A 21,125-nucleotide genomic window follows, 5' to 3' on the forward strand; every position below is an offset into this window, starting at 1 on the left:
TTAGTTTCTCAAATAGGAGATACATGCATTGTTCACAAACATTGGAAAAAAAACCACCCCAAAACCCAACTATACCTGTCTAGGAAGAGACACTGGCCAACCTCCATTTTACGTTTATATAAGCCTGTTTGCTAGGTTTTTATAATTTGGGGGCGAAGATTATACAAAACATGACCACAGGCTATAAAATATGCAGACTCGGATACTAACTACTGGTGCACATATACTGTTTGAATGCAAGCTTCTGCGTGTGCTTCTGAAAGTAAGTATTCACATATGTGTATGGCCTGCAGGTGCAGTTTAAATGCTCTGTAAGGGACAGCCTTCAAACACGCAAATTCTAGATTTTAAACAGGTAGTGGTTTATTTAATGTTCTGAAGTAATGCCACAACATTTTTGACAGCAAAATGCAATCCAACAGTTCTGCTTAGATTGGAAGAGTGTGCTTGCTGATGTCATTAGTTTTATTTAGGTAATTTTGCATCATCTGTGCCAGAGTGTAAGTTGTCTCAAGTTTTCTTATTTCCTGGGAGTCCTGTTTGTACAGGAAGATGGGATCTCGGTTCAGCTTTCCAGCAAGAAGCTCCCATCTGAGAGAAGCAAGTTGTCCTCAGCACAGTACTAACCCCTGTCACCCTGCAGAGGTGAAATGAAAATAAATCATACCCTTAAGTACAGTAGAACAAGTGGAATTCACTTAGCCTAATTCCCTTGAACAACGAGAAGGAACAGAATTTATTTTGGAAAGGGCAGTTACCAGTTTAATCAGACTTGGACTACTTTTGTGATGCCACCATACATCATGCAGCTGTATTCATAACACAGCTACAACAACAGCAAAATACCAAAAATACTTAAGTTTTCAAGATTTGAACCCAATGAAATATTGCTGCTAACAACTTAACTCCCAATTCAGCAGGCAGAGAAGGGGCCTGAAGAAAAACAAAAACCCAGCAATCCAGGAACATGATTCCACCTGCCTGAAGCTACAGAATTTTCCTCCTCCAATAATTACAGTTAAAATCTCTGTCTTAATATCTTTTGATAATTATAAATACTTCAGACTCATTATGGTCACCATGGGTAATAGCAGGCAGAAATCACCGCAGGCATATGACAATGAAGTCATGGGAAGCATAGAAACATATGAAGAAAAAAGTCAATTATGAGCTTTGCAAACTTTTGAATTTAGGCAAATATAGTCTCCGCTAGAAGTTGCCTTTTTGGCAGCTTTCTAACGCTGTAAATTCTGATCATCCTGAAACACTTACATTTTGCTCAAGGGGTTATTCTTGTTCTGCCACCAGAACAAGGGGGAATCCTGAATGGCTGGCAAGCAGCTTACTTTTCTTCTTGAAGAAAGGTTCCATTACAGTGGACAGTGAACTAATTCATTAAAGCCCTACTTCCTTCCCAAAACCTAAACTAAATAGCCCAAGTCCATTTATGTAAACTGCCAAAAGAAAAAAAAAAATCTTTTAATAAAGTTCAAGTGCTTAGAGAAGAATAACAGACCATATCCTACTTTGTCCATCATAAATTATGCCTATTTAAGCAGATCAGAAAGAAGTATTACATCTTTCCACTGGTTAGACAGAAGTCAGCAATTAGTAATGGACACATACAGGAGCTTCGAAGACAGATTTTGCTGGAAAGGAAGACGTAAGTAGAAAGAGAAACACCGAGGCCTTAAGAATTTCATTTAAAAAACCACAAAAAGTTTATTAACACAAAGGAATTGATATTCTTCTCCAGAATTTTGTTTTCAGTACATTCAACTTGAGAAGCCAGATTTATACCAAGATGTCTGCACTACCAGTTACAGTAAAAGCACAGGATAGTTCACATACATGATTCTTGAAAATATAACACATGATTTTAGTGTCATTAATGTATTTTAAGAACACTGAGCAAACTTTAAAGCTCAGGACACAAAGCCATTCCACTTGTCCTTCTTACCCTGACAGAACTCATTAAAACCCAATCACTGCCTAAGATACACCTATCCTGGTACTAATAAAGTATGTTTTTGCTATATGCAGTTTTTAAAATGTACATTGGTGATAAATAAAATAATTCACGTATGTAGTGTAGATTTTATTTGTACAATAAGGCTAATGTTTCTTATGTCAGGCCTATTCTAAAGAAGTGAGATCCTTAGCTTCTAACTAAGGACTTACTCCCAAAAATAATGACGACGAATCTGACTTTCTGAAAAATTCTTGATAAATATCAGCAGCCCATGTACAACTTACACAATTTGTAAATATAGCATCTTATGTTTCTCTTTTCATACCTCCTACTGTAGATTAGTAACTAATACAAATTGTCCCAAATTCAAGACACAATTAACATGGACATGTCATTATGAGTTCTAGGGATTTGAAAAATATTACTAGCATTTATGTACTTTGTGAAGTATAAAGGAGATTATAATCTGACGTTTTAATGTCCTCTTGTTGAACATACAACCAGATGAGGGCTTATTTCATGAAGATTTTCTTAAGCTTCCATAAAGCTCACATTCTGACATCTTTCTGATGCTCTGGGGAGGTAAATTAAACTTAGATTGTACTTTAATGGAAAATCAAATTTATTCATTCAGGCCTCTTGACTAATGGGGTATAATTCCTGCTTACTTAGTTGTTGCAGTTCCAGCCCTTGAAAGTTCAAGGACCAGAAAAGAAGCTACTGCCTCTTCAAACTGCTATACAGAGTATTCCTGCTGTATGCAATCTTCAGGCTGCCTTCACCACTTCCTTCAGCAACATCATGTGCTAAATGACATAGAGACAACCTTCCCAGAGCACCAAGAGTATGGTTATTGCTCTTCTAGTTGGTAAACTGCCCATCTCCTCTCTTTTCCCAGTCTCACCCCATCTCAAACATCTGTAGCATGGAAACATTGTAAATACTATAAATGCAACCACCAGTATCATTCAACTTGCAAAAACCATAAAATAAAAAAACCCTACCACATAAAACCCCTGAAGAGACATGAAATTGCAACAGATTATGAGAAGTGTACAATCTGCAAAGCAAATTTATGCATACCATTGGCATAATATGCTCCTTGGGCAATGTGCAGATAAACAAACCTCCCCCTTGCTATTCCTCAGAACTGCAATGTAAAGCCCTCTCAAACACCCAGGTTGGCTTTTCCGAAGAAGGTCCAATACCCCTGGGGAGCAGATCACCCATGCAGACTCAGGAAATTAAAAATGGGTTTTCTCTTCTTCTTGGATTGTTTTAAGCCTTAGGAAGAGCAGAACTGTCTCAGTGCCGAGTATCCCACACAGCACAGCTTCTTCCACTGAGCCCCAAAAGGAAATGGGCCAGCACAGAAGAGAAATCAACAGACAAACATGGGTTAAAGCTATCATGATGTATCATTTATTTCAGACTTTTTTTGTGTGTGCAGGGACACTTCCTGACCACCTCTCTTCAAAAACAGTTCTTCCATGGCTGGTTTGAATTACTTTTCCTATTCCTTTGAGAAGTAACACAGTAATGATTTATGAAACTTTCTAACTAGAGGGAATACACATGAGAATCTGATGTGACAAGACTGGCAAAACACCAAAGACTCAGATGAGGGAACATTAATGAATCTGTTTGGCATCAGAAGTCATGCTATTGGGATAAATCAATTAACAGTTGTCCCTGCCATGATCACAGATCCTCTGCTTTCCCCCAAACCCTAACCAGTCTTTCCAAAGGACACTCTAAAGAAGACTGAAAACACCAACTTCTAAAGGGTCAAGAGATTTGTCAACCATGACTACTTAACAGGATTGTTGTGTGACTGTTCTCCAACTCTTAAATTAGGGATAAAGATTTTCACGCCATCCCATCCCTGTGTGCACATTACACGTAAACTCTGCTTACTTGAGCTTCAAACAGGAATGACTACCTAGATATTTCTGAAAGCACCAAATACCTTAGTTTTCAAATTTTAATATACATAAAAACTGTTTTTGAGACACTGCTGAGATTTGAATCAATGTCCTCTGTTAACCTTGACCAATCAGTCATTCCTCAGTATTTAAGTCCTACATATTCCATGTGCTTATACAGCAGATAAAAACTAAAGAGTTTCAACAGTTCAGTTTCTGAACAAGGCAAGGGAACTGACTGTCTCCACTGAAGTGAGCACTTAGAAAAACTGGTTAACACAATGCATACACATGCTCTTGCTGTAGAATCCAGCTTTTATTCAGTTCACTGGTTTACATCTTTAGGAGTTTGTCAGGTTTTAGTGTTCAAATATAAATTTGGGATCTGTAGAAATCACTATGGAACTAGCTCCATTCTTATGTCAGGTATTTGTTTTAGTTGGCTTAGTGAACTGCAAATTTCCTTTAGTGAGACTTACTGAACAAGGGACCCTTTGTAGAAGGCGGCAACACTAACCTTTTTATCTGAGCTTACAGAACCTTTAATTTGGGACTCGCAACTTTACAGCGTTGTGAGATTTCCTTTTGCGCTCCTCGTAACTCCAAACCCGGGGCCAAATTCTACCTTCACTTATTCCCAAGCGGTAACTCACATCTCAAACTGCAGTTTGCAGAACAAATACCTCAGGTAGCATCAAACCGTCCATTTTTCAATTAGAAATGCCACAAATGCTCCAAGAGTGAATAAACTTGAGTTCCATGTACATTTCATATTAATTCCAGTCTCTTTTAGAACCGAGATTCAATGCAACAGATATGCAGGTTCTGCCAACTCTGCACATAAATAAACTGCACTTGCTGATGGCACGGGAACAGCACAATGCTCTCCTCCATGCCCAGCACTGTCAACGCAGAAGCAAAGAGGAGTGGCTGCTTCAACAAGGCTGTGCTGCCAAATAGCTGTGCATGGAGCTGCTGCCCAGAGTCTCTCTCGGAGCAGCCTGCAGAAGTTCAAAGAATCCAGGTGGTGCTGCACTGGCTGATACAGCTATCACAACCAAAAGTAAAAAGCCGACAACAACAACAACAACAACAATAATAATACTGAAAAATTTCATGTGTTCATTCACAGAAAAACAAAACACTCTTCTTGCTTCAACTGTGGCTCTAGCCTGTAACGTGATTATGTAGGAAGAAAAGAATTCAGTGTGACTTTCAGCTTTCATGAATTAGCAGAGGTTTCAAATGAAGAGGAAAAAACAAGGTCTATCTGAGTTACGGTCTGCCCAATCTGGGAGCTGTTGTCACAATAAACACGTAACCCATGATGTATCACCCATGTATATTTCCACAGCCAAGCACAACAAAAAGAGCAAGCATCCTTTGGCGCAAGAGCCCCATGCACAATCTTCCCCTATGGCATTCTGTTCTCACGCATTATTTGCACTACTGTGTACCCAGGAGCTATGCTCAGGAGCAAGCACAGCGCTGCACTCAGGCACAGAACTATCCTCTCCATAAAGTTTCAATTAGCCTTTCAACTCAATTACACTGCATAAAAAAGAATGTGGGATACTAAATACAAGATGTCATGCTTCATAAGAAATTTAATAATATTATATTTTATTTTTCCTATTGACATTTAGTTTGGTTTTGAATTCAAAATATGAAGCCAAAAAAGCAAAATAAATTATCCTATGAAAGTTAACAAATTATTCCATTGTTTTTAATAGCACTGGGCAAATCCCACTGAATTAGGCATGAATTTGTCACATATGCAATAAAGAACTTAAGACTAATACATTGTTCCCATTGTAAATCTTATTTTTAGAGGTTACATGTTAACATTTTAAATTAACTCCAGGCTTAAACTTGGAATATGCAATTATTCCAAAAGGGGAAAAAAAAATATGGAAAGGTGATTGACAACTTGATCTGCTTTCTGACCACTACTAGTTAAATAAGATCCTTTATGAAATACTTGACTAACCTTATAGCTCTGTCTGATCAACTGCTGTACAATCTAAGGTACATTTGCACAGACTCCCCTCAGCCAGCATGCATCAAAACTGATGCCCGGGGATTTGGGAAGCCCTTCCACAATTTGAGGGGTTACCCACATTTACCAGAGCCTTTGCCACCACCAGTACCACAGCTCCCGGGGAACTGTCAGCATACAGGTTAGCCCAAGGTAAAGAGAAGACAACCTTCCCGTAACTCTATCCATTTTAAACCCCTCCACTAAATGCCGTATAAACCATGTAAAAACGAGTGTTTTCGTTCCTAAGAACTGTCCGTCCGCAGCCTGTGACCCCCCCGGGGGGTCTGCGTGCCGCTTCTCGGAGGCTTGCAGAGGGTGACCGGGCACTTCAGGACCCGCAGCACCCTGGAGCGCGGCACTCCCCGCGGGCTCCCCACGCTCCCGGGGAGCTGCCACGGCTCCGCAAAGGCTGGGCGCCCCCGGGATGGACACTTAAATCACAGGCTCGCACCAGCGGCACTCAAGCAGTGCCAAGTTTGGACAGGGGCCAGCCGCTCCAGGCCGGCTCTCCCCGCAGGTACCCTCCGCCCGCCGCCCGACAGCTCCGCCTGGCCGGCCGGGGCGGCGTGTGCCCGCGGCGCCGGGCGGCCCCAGCTGTCAGGGCTGTGCCCCGGGGGCAGCCGCCGAACCTGGGCATGCCCTCCGCCCACGCACGGCCCCCGCGCGAAAAGCAAACCCAGCCAGGAACCCCAACCGGCCAAGGGCACGGCGAGCAGCCCGAGGGGCTCGGCAACTTACGGCGCTGGCAGAGTCCCGGCACGGCCGCCAGCAGCCGGGCCGCCCCCAGGAGGGGTCCGGGGCCGCGCTGGCACTTGGGCACGGAGACGATCCCCGCGGTGAGGCACGCCAGCAGCGGCACCCACATCATGCGCCGCGGGCGGCACCGCTCCCGCTCCCGCTCCCTCGCCCTCTCCTCGGGGCCGCGTCTCGGCGGCGCGGCGCGCTCAGTCCCGGCCCCCGTGGGGGCGGCGGCGGCGGCGGCGGCGGGGCCGGGGGAGGGGCGGCGGCGGGCCCGGCACAGGTAGGGCGCGCGGCGGCGGCGGCGGGGCGGGCGCGGGCCGCCGCATCTCAGGGGCAGCGCCCGCCGCGCCCCCGCGCCCCGCGAGGGGCGGCCCCCCGGCGGCAGCGGCGGCGGCGGCGGCGGCGGGGCCCCGGCCGAGCGCGGAGAGCGGCTCCCTCCATCCGCCTCCAGCCCGGCGCGCAAGGGGCGCGCCGCCGCCCGCCCTGCTCGGCCGCGGGGAGGCACTTGGCACCGCGCGGGGAGCGGCGGCCGCGCCGCACCTCCCTCAGGGGAACAACCGCCCGGCGGCTGTCCCCGCCCCCCCCGGCTGCCGCCCCCCGCCCGCCCCCGCCGCGCACCCCCGCCGGGGCGCCGCGCCGCCAGGTGGGGGCTGCCCGCCGCCGTCCCGAGCCGCCGCCGGGGCCGCTTCTCCGCGCCGCGGGGCCGGGGTTGGGGGTGGTGGTGGGGGGGCACGGGAGCGCGGCCGGCGGCGCTGCGCCGCCGCTGCCGCCCAGGCCGCCCGCAGAGCCGTCGGGCCCCGCCGCGGGCGGTGCGCGCCGGGCCCGCGGGTCTCCCGGTTGCTAGGAGACGGCAGCGGGGCAGGTTCCGCGAGCGGGGGCGGGCGGGGGCGGGGCCGGGCCCGGCGGTGAAGTCACTGCGCACGCCCGCCCCTCTTTGTTCGGCGGCGGCTGGCGATGCCCGATGTTCGCACCGCCGCTGCCCCCCCCCCCCCCCCCCCCCCCCCCCCCCCCCGCCCCCGGCCGCGCCAACGGCCGCCGCGGGGAGGCGGGCGAAGGCGGCGGGCGCTGCGCTGCGCCGCGCCGCCGCCCCTCGCTCGCCGCCTCGGCCATGGGCGGCGGAGGGCGGCCCTGTTAGCAGTGTGAAGCCGGCCGCCGCAACCGGGCACTCGTGCGACCCTCACCCCCGCCTCCTCCTCCTCCTCGCTCCCCCCCGCCCCGCCGCCGCCGCTGCCCCCGACTTCAGAAATACCTCCGTTCCCCCCCGGGGCGTCCCTCCGCCCCGCTGCCGGCAGGACGCCCGGCCCCTCGTGCGGGCCGGCAAACCGCCCCCCCACAGCGCGCCCCATCGCCCCCCGCCGCCTCCGATGACTTCGCGTTACCTAAAAATACCTCCCCTCCTTTCATCGCTCCTATTGCCCTCCCCGAGTAATTTGTGCTCGGAGTTTCCACCCCTTCGGGCGAAGTGGGAGTAACGCAAAGGTTAACCGTGCCCTGGGCCGGGCGGAAAGTACCTCCAAGTGCGGGCCAGGAAAGCCCCGCCGGGCCTAGGTGCGTTCTCCTGCCTGCCCGCACCGCCCAGCCCAGCTCCGCTTCCCGGCCTCTCCTGTCGTTAATTTTATTGTTGTCCCCTCGAGGGCTCGGCTCCCAGCGGAGGCGGTGGGTGGCGTTTTCCTGGCAGGTGAAACGCACCTGGGCACCTCGTCCTGTCACACGGCGGTGGCCAGGCCTCCCGCCCGGCTGGGTTACGTACGTGTGCTGGCCTCCGGTCTCGGGCTAAGCACGGAGCCAGCGATAGCCATCACTGTGTCATCACTTCGTTTCTGTTACTACCGAACAGATGTCAGCGCGCGCGCGATCCCAAAATAGTATCTCGACGCGGCATCCAAGTCTGCCTGTGCAGGGTACAACGTTAATAAATCATGCAAATGCAACCCGTGTAAATCCTGTGCTGTTTCACAGTCTTTACCGATGAAAGGCTGCTGAAGCATTTTCAGCCCCTGTGCTAAGCCTCACGGAGCTGAGATAAGGATGGTTTCTCATCTGCACGTCAAAGGTCAGAAACTGAACACACACTGGGCTTGTTCAAGGTTGCTGAGGAAGAGATGGCAATGGAGCAGTCCTATACTCCCACTCTTGGGAGTTTTTAAACGCTGTATCATCTTTCTGCTTCATCTTGGAAAAATCCCCCGTTTCAGAGCGTCATTCCTCAAGTGGCCATGGCCCAAATGGGGATATGGGATGTGAGAAAGCCATATGCAGTGATGGTAACGTAAAAGGGTAGCATCTACATGACTTCAAATATTGTGGCATTCTTGACTGAAAAGCTCTATGATTTCAGAGGTCACAATTTCAAGCCATGTAAGTGGTGAGCTACATGTCCCATTAGAGCTCACTTAAGTGCTATTCTTTGAAATGAGATGCACTTGTGACAGGTGAACTAAACTGAGTTTACTCCTATTTGACACTACAATGTCTAACGCCTGGGTCATGGTGTTGCAAATTCATGGTGATTCAAATGTATCTGGAAAAAAGGGTCCAGGATGAGACATAAAGAAATTCAAGCAGATATCTTTAAACAAAATCCCAGCAGAAGCAAGAGTCACTGAAACTGAGATCTCTCTACCTTGGAGTTTTCACCTGCATAGTCGAAGTAGTGCTGGTGGGAGGAAGAATACAGCTAATACTCCATATGGATATATTCTGTATGAATCTCTTTATCAGATCAGAACTTAAATTATCATAAGCATCATACAGAAAATGGCTCTGTCCTCAACAGCATGAATTATCTTGTGAATTTCTAAGCATAGGCTGTTCACCATGCAAATAGGAAACAGAATCCTTACATGCACTACTCCTGATGAGAATGAGATCCAAGGATTTGGCATTCTGGGCAGAAAGACAATACCTGCAGTCTAATGTGGAAGAAAAAAAATGCATAATTTTGAACATAAAATCTGAGAATAAGCTAACCAAAATGAACACACTCTATTCATTAATTTAAACACTGAGGAAAAGGATGCCAGTATTGGGTGAGAACTATGCACCCTGAATAGTAAAAGTCACCCGTATCAGCAGTAACAAAGGAGCCAAGAGCTGAAGGTGCCAGTAGTTGAGGACTCTATCAGTTGAGGCCACTGTAACTGTTCAAAATATTCTGGTGGTTTATGTAAAATGCAGCATCTCCCTATTTCTTTAGCTTCATTCCTCCCATGGTGGAAGCCAAAGACTTCAAAATATTTACTTTGCAGCGATAGCATCTTTGAATGTATTGTTGTTTAGACAGTGTTTAGAATGCAATAATATAAGCCGCACCTCAAAGAACATTATGCAGGAGATTTGAATAATAATTCTAGCTTTACAAATGGAGAAACTGAATCATCTAAGGTCACATAAGAGACTTTTAACAAGGAGTTTAAGACCACTGGAACTGAATTTAAGTGTCAATCCGTTGTCCTATCTACAGGGCCATGAATGCTTGAAGTAATGTGGTTGTGGGATCTCCGTCCTTGGAGATATTTGCAACTCAGCTGAACAAGTCCCCAAGCAGCCTGATCTAATTGGACCTGTTTTGAGCAGAGGGCTGGTTGGGCCTCTGGGGGCTTTTTCCAACCTAAGTTATTCTACGAATTTTTATGGTGGAAAGCGTGTAATTCTCTGTTCTTATATTACATGTATACCCAATTTCTTGAAATGTTATAACTGTGCTTTCTTTCCAGCATTTACATTTGCTTTATTGAAAACAAAATATAATTGTCTATCACAGTGCTGGCGAATAGCCTCTCTTTTCAGGAAACAGTTTTGAAAATGTTGCATCTGCAATGAATATTCACTAGAGCTGGTCAAAAAACCCAAAGCATTTCTTACAAAAACCATGTTCCTTTTTTGGTTGAATATTTCCAACCATCTTTGATGTGCCATTTCATGGGGGAGAGTCCAAACCGAGATTGCAAAGGGAAGAGTGATGGTGTTTTACAACTTCTAATATCAAAACTTTTTTAAAATGAAAAATGCATTATGTGTTCCTTAGCCTGTCACGTGATTTCTTACATTGTCATGGCATCTTAGACACGATTAAAATCCCCATAGAAAGCATTTTGGTATACTTAAATTAATTGCACTTTCCTCCAACTTCTCTATTTTAAGAATTTAAAATCTTGCTGGAGTACAGTAATTCTTTTGGATTTAGTAGCTTCACTTGATCCCACTGACATGCAAATTGTATTTCTTTGCTATATAACTAAATAAAAGGATCACATGCTTGTCTGTCAGATACAATCGCATTTGCTATAGCTTGGGTTCTTTTTTCTACACAACATTTGAATCTAAACTGCATCTGTTTCGTATAAAGAAGTCAGTGTATTTTGCAAATCTTTCATAACCTATCAATTTAAAATGATGGAACAATTCAAATTCAATAGTTGTTCCCAAGGAACGGATTGCCAAGGAGTCATAGGCCTCTCCCCCAGCAGTGCGGACTATGAACAATCCACATATACTGTTTTTTATATCCAGTAAAATTCTATATAAAATTCCAGCTGCCCGATGCAATACACAAAATTTTTAACAAAATGTAATTTTGTAATTTTGACAGAGTTGTGATGCATTTCAATATAAGATATTAAAACTATGCACATTGTTTCTCATTTCTAGGCTCAGTTCTCACTGTGAAAACTGGTAATGTCAACTTTCAAAATAGAATATTTACTCCCCAAAATAGTATTTTTCATGATTTTTTTTCATTAATGCCTACCTTAGTTACCAGTCCACGCTACTGAACTTCCTGATGCACATGGCACAAAGAGAAAATGGTGCCTTTTAAGGAAAAACAATAATCCAAAATGACCAATACTCTATTTAGAGTTTTTCATGAAGGCTTCCATTCATTTCACATGGGCATTTCATGTGGGCTTACAAATCTTGCTGGGGTTTGCAACTTCAGTGGCTTCAGTAGGCCTGCATGAAACAATCTGGCAACATTTGAAGCATTATCTTTTTGCATTTACCTTCTTGACGCTAACAGTTTGGTCAATGTTCTGCAGAGACAGGTGGAATAACACCTTCTATTTTCCATACACTCAGCCTGATGACTTGTGTATGCTGTGTCTGACTGTTGTTCTTATTCATCATTTATTTGTATGGGTTTAACCATAAGATGATTTTTTTTCTGGTCTAAGTGCCAGCAATATTTCCTCCCTTCTGCTTTTCTGTAGAGAATTACTTGCAAAACCCCAGCGGTACACTTCTCTTCCTTTCTTACATAACCAACTGAATTCTAAAATTTGTATATTAAAAATAGAGTATGTAGTCCTCTAGAAATCCCAGATCTTGATCTTGTGTGCTTCAGTGCTTGCCAGAGGCCCACTGAAGAAGTGTGTGTTATAAGACAATAAACCTGAGATATTTCATACCATTGTGAGAAAAAAAATTGCAATGCAGATGGATTCTCAACTGACATGGTCAGCATGCAGTTGAGACAGAGACAGCAGTGGCTTCTCAGGTGAGAAGGTATCAGTCTGTTTAGGGTTTACTAGGTCAAAACCAATGTTTTAAGCTCTATACAGACATTAATTTCCTAGGGCATCTGTAGTACAGACAGCTGATCTGTAAATTAGCATTGAGGGGGGCCTCAGCGAAGGTGTCCTTGTCTTCTGTTTAAGACAGAGTAGGGTGATTTTTCTAGAGACAAGCAAGCATAAGAAATTATCTATATAATCCAACTAAGATGCTCAAAAGCATAAAAACATGTATTGTAACAAGTGGTCAAAGCTTAGGGTTGTTTATTGAAATGCTCTAGTAATCTCTTTCTGGAATTATTTACTGAAAAAACCCCAGCAGTATATTAAGTTGAACAGATGTATTCTGAAAGAAGAACATTTTAATTGTTGTCACATGCAGAGTTTTAAAGAACACTGTTACACTAAGATTTTTCGGTACTTCCACTATGCTTTTTTATGTGACGGAACTGGTATTTCAGATAGAAGTGTTTTCTTCCTTTTGACAAATAAACTTGTGGTGTGCTTTGAGAGCCTTTCTGACTTCAGACAGAAGAGCTCCCCTGTGGCCTGTCTTTAAAGTATAAAATTTACCTGGGGTTCTTCTAAATACTGTCATTAATATTTTCCAGATATTGCATCACAGATTTACAGGCACTGCAGCTTGATTTCTGGAAGGAATAGGATAGAAGAGCAGTAAGCCAGACAAGTTATTTCATTAACCTTACTTCAGTGGGACTTTTGCCTGAAGGACTGAAGACCAGACCCCGTGTTACTAATCTTTGTGTCATTTTCCTGCTTTCCTTCAACGACTAACAGAGAACGAAGAGCATGTCGTTTTACTTAGTTTTATATTCACAAAGGACTGTAGCCCACCCCAAAACAGTTATTACAGTTTTGATGCTAACGGTATGGTTTTCCAGCTCCATGGAGGATGGGTGAAGGCCAGGTTTCCTCTTGATAGATGTAGGTGTAGGTCCACAGACACTAAGGCTGCTGAACTCCTCTGAAAATACACATTTCAAAGGACAGTTTGTGACACAAACAAATAGCATTTTCATTTCTACAGTGGAGCAACAGCCACTGTGAAGTTCAGCAACAGTCACACACTTTTATCAGATTTTTTTTGTACTATTGCATGCTGAAACTATCCACAGTACACTGGCACTCCATGTGTTTTTCTTTCTTTTACCTCCACCCGTTTTCTTCTGTTCTTGTTGCCTGTCTCCTACCTTTCGCTCTGGTACTTGACAAGGCGTGTAATCTCCACTTACTGCTGAGAGCCAGCTTAGGTGCCAAACAAGTGACTGTGTTACACCTCAGGTTTTTTCATTTTCTTCTTCCTCAAAATTCAGTTTTTCCTTTTTTTTGCATTGAAGACTATTACTCCCATTCTGCCTCCCTCCTCACCTGCATTAAAATTATTTTTGTACTCTTTCTTCTCATGTTTTTTTTTTTCTCAGTCACTTTGGATGGATCCTCAGATACTTTACAGGCCTCTTGCTTTCCCCATCTACCCCCTCTCTGCTTCTCTCACTTCCCTAATGGAGTCCCAAGGTCACGATTGCTGCCGCTGCAGCTATCTTAAGCAGCACTACGACTTCTCCCTCATCTTCTTTCCATGATGATTTCACCCCTTCTCTGTCCCCAGGATCTAAGATATTGGGTTACCAAAGGGGGAGATGAAATATTCCATAATAATACAGCAGGCCTGACAACATTTTGGAAAGTTTTCAGAGAAAATTCCCAGGTAAGCCCCTGTCACCATTAGCTCACTCGTATTTCCCAGAGGTTTCCTGTGTAATGTTTTACAAGGAACTGGTAGAAAGAAAAAGGTAGAATATAGTGGAGAAATAGTAGGAAATATTTCTTGGGACTTCTGAAAGATTAAAGTTCCTCCTGAGAAACTATTGAGGAAATTAAGTGTTAGAGGTTGAAAGGGAAAGTTAAGTTGTGGTTTATAAACAGCACTAGTATTGTTTAACAGAAATTAAAGTTCATTTTTAGCACAGTATAGCCTCTATAGATCAGGCTCAAAAGTATCCTACAGTTACAACGCAGAAGTTTGTAACTGGGTGATTGATGAGTACAAATCATTTCTCCTGTCCGTAGCTAAGCTGCTCAATCTGGTGCATTGAGCAGTGGCTGATGAGTGGAAAAATCCCACAGGCAAACTCTGTGTGTGTGTGGCAGAGGGGGGAAGTGGGAGGGATGGGGAACAGGGACAGGGAGGGTATATTTTTCCAGAACTATCTAAGGTTTTGAGTCTCTCTGATAGGATTTAATCTGCTCTTGTCCTCAGTCTTGAAACATGGTGTGCACATTACAGCCAGGATGCTCTCTGTGGGGTATTCATCTGCATACCCCCTCCCCTCTCTCACCAGATTGCTGCTCAAGACTCACTGCTAATGTGACAACTAAAATAAATCAAGAAATGTTTAATGGGGAAATCGAGAAAGAATGGAGGCAGATGGGGATATTTAGAAATAATAAGAAACCCTGTTACTTACTGATTTTTGTAATTGTTTCAAATACGTATCTGTATGTATGTCTCCTCACCTCTCACATCCTGCTTATCCTTAGATTGTTATCATTTTGGCATAGGAGCATGTATGTTTGGGCAGCACCTCACACAAGTTCATCCCTACTTCTGAAAGATATCCCTACCTCTGAAGTTTTTTTATTCATATCAATAAATCTTCTCTTGTCTAATTCCAGGATCCAGTAGAGCTGTAGTTATTGGTTTTACTGTTTTTCCTTTATGCTATAATAAAGCTAAGATTCTTTTTAAAATAATGTGTAATTAACTTGTGGAATTCATTGGCTCCAGATAAGAACTTCGTAGGGTTTAAAAATAGATGAGATATTTATATGAATTTTATGTGCCTTTACACTAGCCAGGATAAAAGTGCATAAGGAAGGTAAGCTTTCATGCTTCAGAACAAGAACCAACCACTGTCTGGAGAGAAATTTCCCCTGCAGCCATATAGTGATGCAGTCCTTTAAAGATGATTTCTACCTTTGCTGAAGCATCTGGTACCGACCGTTACTGAAGTCAGGATAAGGCATGAGAGGGACTGTGGGATTCATGTATTGCTAAGGAACAGACACCACTTTGTTTGGGACAGACACATCTAGCCTGAGTTGAGGCAGTCTAGGAGTAATTGAATTGTTCAACAATATTTAGAGAGTCAGTATAAACTGAGGACCAAAATTAAGGTCACACTGTTAGCATGTACTTGATAGGAGTACGCAGCTACCTTAGGATTTGCCAGACCTTATCTTTTTATCTCAAATGGAAAATATTTTACATAACTAAGTTACAGCCAAACTAGTAATTTGTTCCTTTAGAATTTAGTTAATGTGATGCTGTACGGGCAAATAATCCTTGTGTGACATGACACACTAATGAACACTGGAAGGTGAGGGGAAATGGAGGTTGCAAAATAATTTAGTAAGCCTAACTGAAGAAAAATGTTTCTGATTAGGCTTCTTCTTTGGCACTATTTTCCATCACGAGTGGTCTTTAGTTCAAGACCCAATGGTTGTATAAGAGACAGACTATAGATCAAACAGAGTGTTAAGGTTAATGCAGAAATTGCTAAGTGAAGTTTTATAGCCTATATAACATGGGAGGTCAGAAAACATGATCATTATAATTCTTTCTTGGTTTAAATTCTATCAGTCTTCTAAGTGTCCACACTTCTACAGGTTATTAACAAAACTGTATGACTTGGACTTGGAAGAAAATGGAACACAAAATGTTAATTTGCAGGAGATGTGTCCTGGCTGACTCTGAAACAAGTAGGGATTACATTACATCAAATTAAAGTAAAACTTCACCACGCTCAACGGAAAAATGGAGGTGCAAAACTGAAGTAAAAAAGCCGGCACGATAAGCAGTACAAATACCAGTGACATGCACCTTATCTATGCACAAACCATCGCAATAATAACTGCCATGGAAGGTTATGATCTCAAGAGATGTGATCAAGGTCATAAACTCAAATATAAGACATAGACACATGGACCACTCAAAAGTACAGAAGAGAATGACTAGATCTTTTGCTCTTAGCCATTAACTGTCTCCCAGGGAATACTACAAATACACTGTGATCACAGCTCGAAAATGCACATTTATGAATTTACTGATTACTTGTGGGTTTCCATTTTTACAATGGGGGCCAAAATGATGCTGTCACTAAGCTTCTTCCCATGTGTGGGTGGAAACCACTAGTTCTCTGTAGACTCTTGGTTTATTTTTTAGTGCATCATTGTCAGTTGGTCAGTCCACTTCCCTATAAGAACATGAGAGGTGTCATTCCTGTAGGAGGAGAGGGTAAACTGAAAATAAAACAGATCAGATCCTGTGGGGAGTCAAAAAGGAGTTGGACGTGTAAATCAGGATTAAACTTCCAAACTAAAACCAGCAGAAATACAGTTCTTTGTTGTCCAGAAATTCTTTGAGCCTATGATACTATAGTTTTTTTCTCTTGAAATATCTGCTACTTATTTTGTTCTTATTTTGTTTGCTCTTTCTGCTCCAGGATGTAAGACATATAGGATGAACATATCACAGAAAATATAAAAAGAATGTGTATTAATATTACTCTAACACTAAAACGATGAGTACAACTTTATTTCAAACTGCAGATTGATTCTCTGGTAGTTTTACATTTATACTGTGTGACCACATCTCTTCAGAGCCCTCTTTCTCCTTATTCAGATCCTCACTCTATATTCTACAGCCTACCAAAAAGTTTTGATGAGCTTCCACTTATATAAGGAGCAAAACATAACATTCACTGTATAATATTATGAATTCTAGATACATAGATACATTAGAAAATTATTCCCCAGCATATGATTTCATTATGTAAAATTGATACTTCATTGAAATTGAAATTTTTATAATAGATTCAAAATATCTGTGCAAGAAGTCAGTATTGCCCACCTAGTACAGACACCATGAATAAGAAACAATGGTTTTAAGTTAACTGATGGAAATTTCCAGATAGTTGTAGCTAAATAGAGAGTTGAGGCAGAATTCTGCCTGTTGGTGCAAAAAGGAGTCTGTGGCCAGGGTTTTCTTTTCCATCTGAGCTCCTGCTATTTTCAAGTAGCTTGAATTTTTAAGAGTTTCTAGAAAGAGCAATCTCTCTTCTGTGGAGAGCATAAGACCTACCCAACCTACCTGCTGCCCCCATTGCGTTACCCAAATGGTGGCTGGGCACACCACCCCCTTTTGCTCCTGAGCCATCCGTTGCTCGGTAGTTTATGCTTTCTTTTATATTGTTTCTTTGTTCTGGCTTTCTTCTTTTACCCAAAACAAGTAATGTATGCTGGGTTTTTTCCTAATTTTTAGATTGGCTTTCAGATCCAAAGTATATGCAGAGAGAAGAAATCATTCTTTCTGGAGCGCTGTTGGACTAACGAGGTTTTTTCCTTGCTTTGTTTTGTGTTTTTTTTTTTCTTCCAGAGCAATTTTTTTTTTCCCCCTTTAATCTCTTTCAGCAATAGCAACTGTAGAGGCTGCCTGTAGCAACAGTAGGGAAGCATTTTTCCATTCCAAACACAGGAATGGAGTCTGATGGTATCCCTCTAAAGGAGTGTATGAAACCTTTAGGTGGCAGCCAAGGGCTACAGTTTGAATCCCTAGATTTATTAGTTGTGTGGTTTATGGTCTGTGCTTCAGGTGGCAAAGAGGATATGATGAAGAATGAATTTCTAATCCATCCAAAAGTAAAGCAGAAAAAAATTCACACAGGTGAAATTTTTTTAAAAGCTGGATATGCCTGGATATACAGGAATGCACCTGGGAGCTCTCTCTGTGGTCTGTTGCCCTTCCGCCACCCTCTGTCTCCTTCCAAGTACTCTTAAAAGCACACCCTAAAGCCTAACATCTTACTCCTGTTGATAAATTTGTTATTAAAATGGCATTCAATATAGTGCTTTCGTGTTGTGTTCAGAACGTGAATGACAATGTGTGCCTGGACCTGGGAGGAGGTTGGAAACACTTGGCGGTCCCCTGGCATGCACCTCCTCTGCCCCATGGCCCATCACAGCAGGGCGGTGGGGGCTGCTGGTCCCCTTGCCTCTCTGGCACAGTAATGCCTCTACAAGTCTCCTGAGCAATTTGAGGCATGCCATGGGAGACTGCATCTCCAAAGGTGGTCATTCAAATGATATCTTCAGGAATTATAATTCAGGCTTATTATCCCCATGCCACTCTAAAACAGAGCTTTATGAAACTGTTGTGTTTTTTTTTTTCCATAAAACAGACGTCAAAATCCTGAGGTTAGTTTGCTGCAATTATACAGTAGATGTGTTGAAATTCTGCTGAAATATATTCTTACAATATGTTATTAAGTCATCTACAGATGTCAAAATGTTTGTTAATGACGATAAAACTATTTGAAAGAAACTGTAGACTCCGGAGACTTTCTCTTAGGGAAGAAAATGCATCTTTGTTTTTACAAATAGCTGCACAACGATATCTTTTGATACAGAACTTACTTTTTCCTAACTTACTGTCATTTTCATGCAAGAAAACATGGCCACATTTGTATTATGCATTTGGGGAGTTAAAACCAGAAAATGAGAGATTTACAAATAACCTCATCTGTTTATTGTACTGTTCCCAAAGTTCTTCTTTGCGTAATTAACAATCACATGCAGCTACAAATCACATTGTTTACCTCTGCAGTCTAATGCAGCATACTTCGTCTCACCATCCCGCAGATAGGCTGAAGTATTCAACATTGCGGTGCCAGAAACCTATGTAAGTGCAGAACAAATATCCAAATTCAGCAGTGAGACAAGTAATTGTACCCTGATTACAAACCAGATGTTAAAAATCAAGTAACTTAAATGACTAGTGATTCAATGACTAACAAGATTGGTTTACATCAAGATTTGCATTAGAATATATAACTTCCTTTTAAACAGTTTGTGAATGTGTAAGGTCTGTCTGAGCGTGCGGGTATTTATTAGGTAAGAAGGTTTGGGTTTTCTCCCCTTTCCCTTCTCTTTTTTTTTTTCACATTCTCTATTTTGTGTGAACCCATGCGAGTGACTGGGGAGTGACTGGGGACGTATGTAAGCCCCATTTCCAGTGTTTCTGAATCCTCAGGTACAAGCAAGGGTCTCTCCAGAAGACTTACAGCTGTTTTAACACGCACTTGGACTGGGGCTAATACATCTGCCTCCCTGCAGAGCCTGTTCGCTGGTTTGTGTCTAGTTAGCTCTGAGTGGCAGCAGAGTGGAAGGAAAGAGGTAAGTGAGCCTGGCTTTTCCCACCTGTGGAGAGGTGCCATGCTTTTCTTATTAAGGCTGTTATCCCCTTACTCCCCTGTGTTGCTGCATACTAGGTCACCTCCCGTTGCATAAAAAGGGCAGGCATCAAGCTTTACAAATTCTTTGCATTTTAATTGTTCACTCCCATTATCTGGCCAAAACTTCCTCTCATTCAAGTCCCTGCTTGACTGGCTACAAGATGTCTGCATTCACCTCCATGAAGCAAAGAATAAGCCATCTAATTCACATGGTCAAAATTGCTTAGTAAACAATGCTCTGAGCTGATGTGGTATAGAGTCAAGATACTATAAAAGATGCTCTTGTTATTCAAGAGGCACCAATAGATGTTTACATGATAAAAAAAGGTAAAGACAAAGGTTTTCCACCCAAAAGACACCCACTTCTCTTGCATGTATATTCCTATTACTGGCACTTTGTTCATATAACAAAACATTGGAGGCTGACTTACTAGAAGCAGAATTACTAAATGGTCCACTTACTTTTTAGTTAAATAATTTATTACTGCATAAACTTTTTCTTCAAATAAAAAATACCCATTCACCTCCTATTCAGCCGTGCAGTCTCTCTTGGGGTAAAATTTCTTTGAAGGCTCTGCCTCATAATAATGGTTTTCTAAGTGACCGTGACCAGCTGGGCATTTATGCTCTGTTTCGTGCTGAGCTACACTAAGATGTTTTGTGACACATTTCCCTGCCTGGGGAATATTCGGGATATGGGGGTGGTTTAAAATTTTTGTTTGGATGAGATGAGAAATGATCTCACAAGTTGCCGGAAAGAAGCGGCTTAGTGCAATGGGAGGTAAGAGAGGACGTGTCCAGTATGGTGAAGAAGGAATTACACGTTAGCTCATATAAATAATAATAGCAGGTGTGGGTAATTGCACTTTAGTAAAACTGTATTTGAAAGCCATTAAATTGTAGTTTCTTAGCAACTGCTGCTGACAGCCACGTTTTAAGTGGCCAAGGCTTTCAAATTAGGCAACACCCATAGCCTGCTATACAACAGAATTAAATGGAGAGAAACACTAAAGCAGAAGTGTTTCTATTCTCTAAACAGAAACACAACAGAGGACCTGAGCCACAGAGGAGATGATGAAATAGAAAAAGCAGAAATTACATCTACATTTCTAGGTAAGCCTTTTCAGGAAGAACTGCTTAGGAAGAACTGTTACGGAGAAAGGCATGATCCATAGCCTACTCAATGCAATGGGTAGATTTTAGGGAAGGTTGGCAGGGGCATAATTTGTATTTAGGTAACTTTGTTATTTTGTTAACACATTTTGTTATGTCTTTTTATGTATTTGTCATGTAAAATCTATGTGTGTGTATATGAGGGTGTATGCAAAGGATTTTATTTTATGTGAGTGAGTGTATCTATGTTTAGTGTGAAATGTAAATGTTGTAAGTAATGTTCATCACTTAAGACCACACTGCCAACAAGATGATTTTGGATGTTGGATAAGAACATTTCATGGAAGAAGACTGTGCTAAAGCCAACCAAGAAGAGATGAAGGAGCATTAAAGAGAAGGAGTCTGAAGGGTTCATCTTTTTGGCTAGTTGATGCAAATTTACATTTGTCTAAATCATCCTGTAGTGTCTGAGTTGTTTTCAATTCTTTATGGATGCTCCACAGAAAG

General features: G+C 42.9%; 1 protein-coding gene across 2 annotated transcripts in view; it reads right to left on the reverse strand.

Annotated features, from left to right (window-relative positions):
• ITGB8 (integrin subunit beta 8) overlaps positions 1–6,806 on the reverse strand; it is a 51,437-nt gene extending 44,631 nt beyond the window's left edge. Inside the window, exon 1 of one of the 2 annotated variants that reach the window (XM_050891887.1) lies at positions 6,677–6,806. In XM_050891887.1, coding sequence (XP_050747844.1) covers positions 6,677–6,806 — 130 coding nt within the window. The remainder of the gene's footprint in view (positions 1–6,676) is intronic. The other variant, XM_050891891.1, reaches the window with a different exon arrangement.
• Between the last annotated feature and the right edge of the window lie 14,319 nt (positions 6,807–21,125).

This window comes from Gymnogyps californianus, chromosome 2, assembly GCF_018139145.2.
Source record: "Gymnogyps californianus isolate 813 chromosome 2, ASM1813914v2, whole genome shotgun sequence".
NCBI classification, from domain to species: Eukaryota; Metazoa; Chordata; class Aves; order Accipitriformes; family Cathartidae; genus Gymnogyps; species Gymnogyps californianus.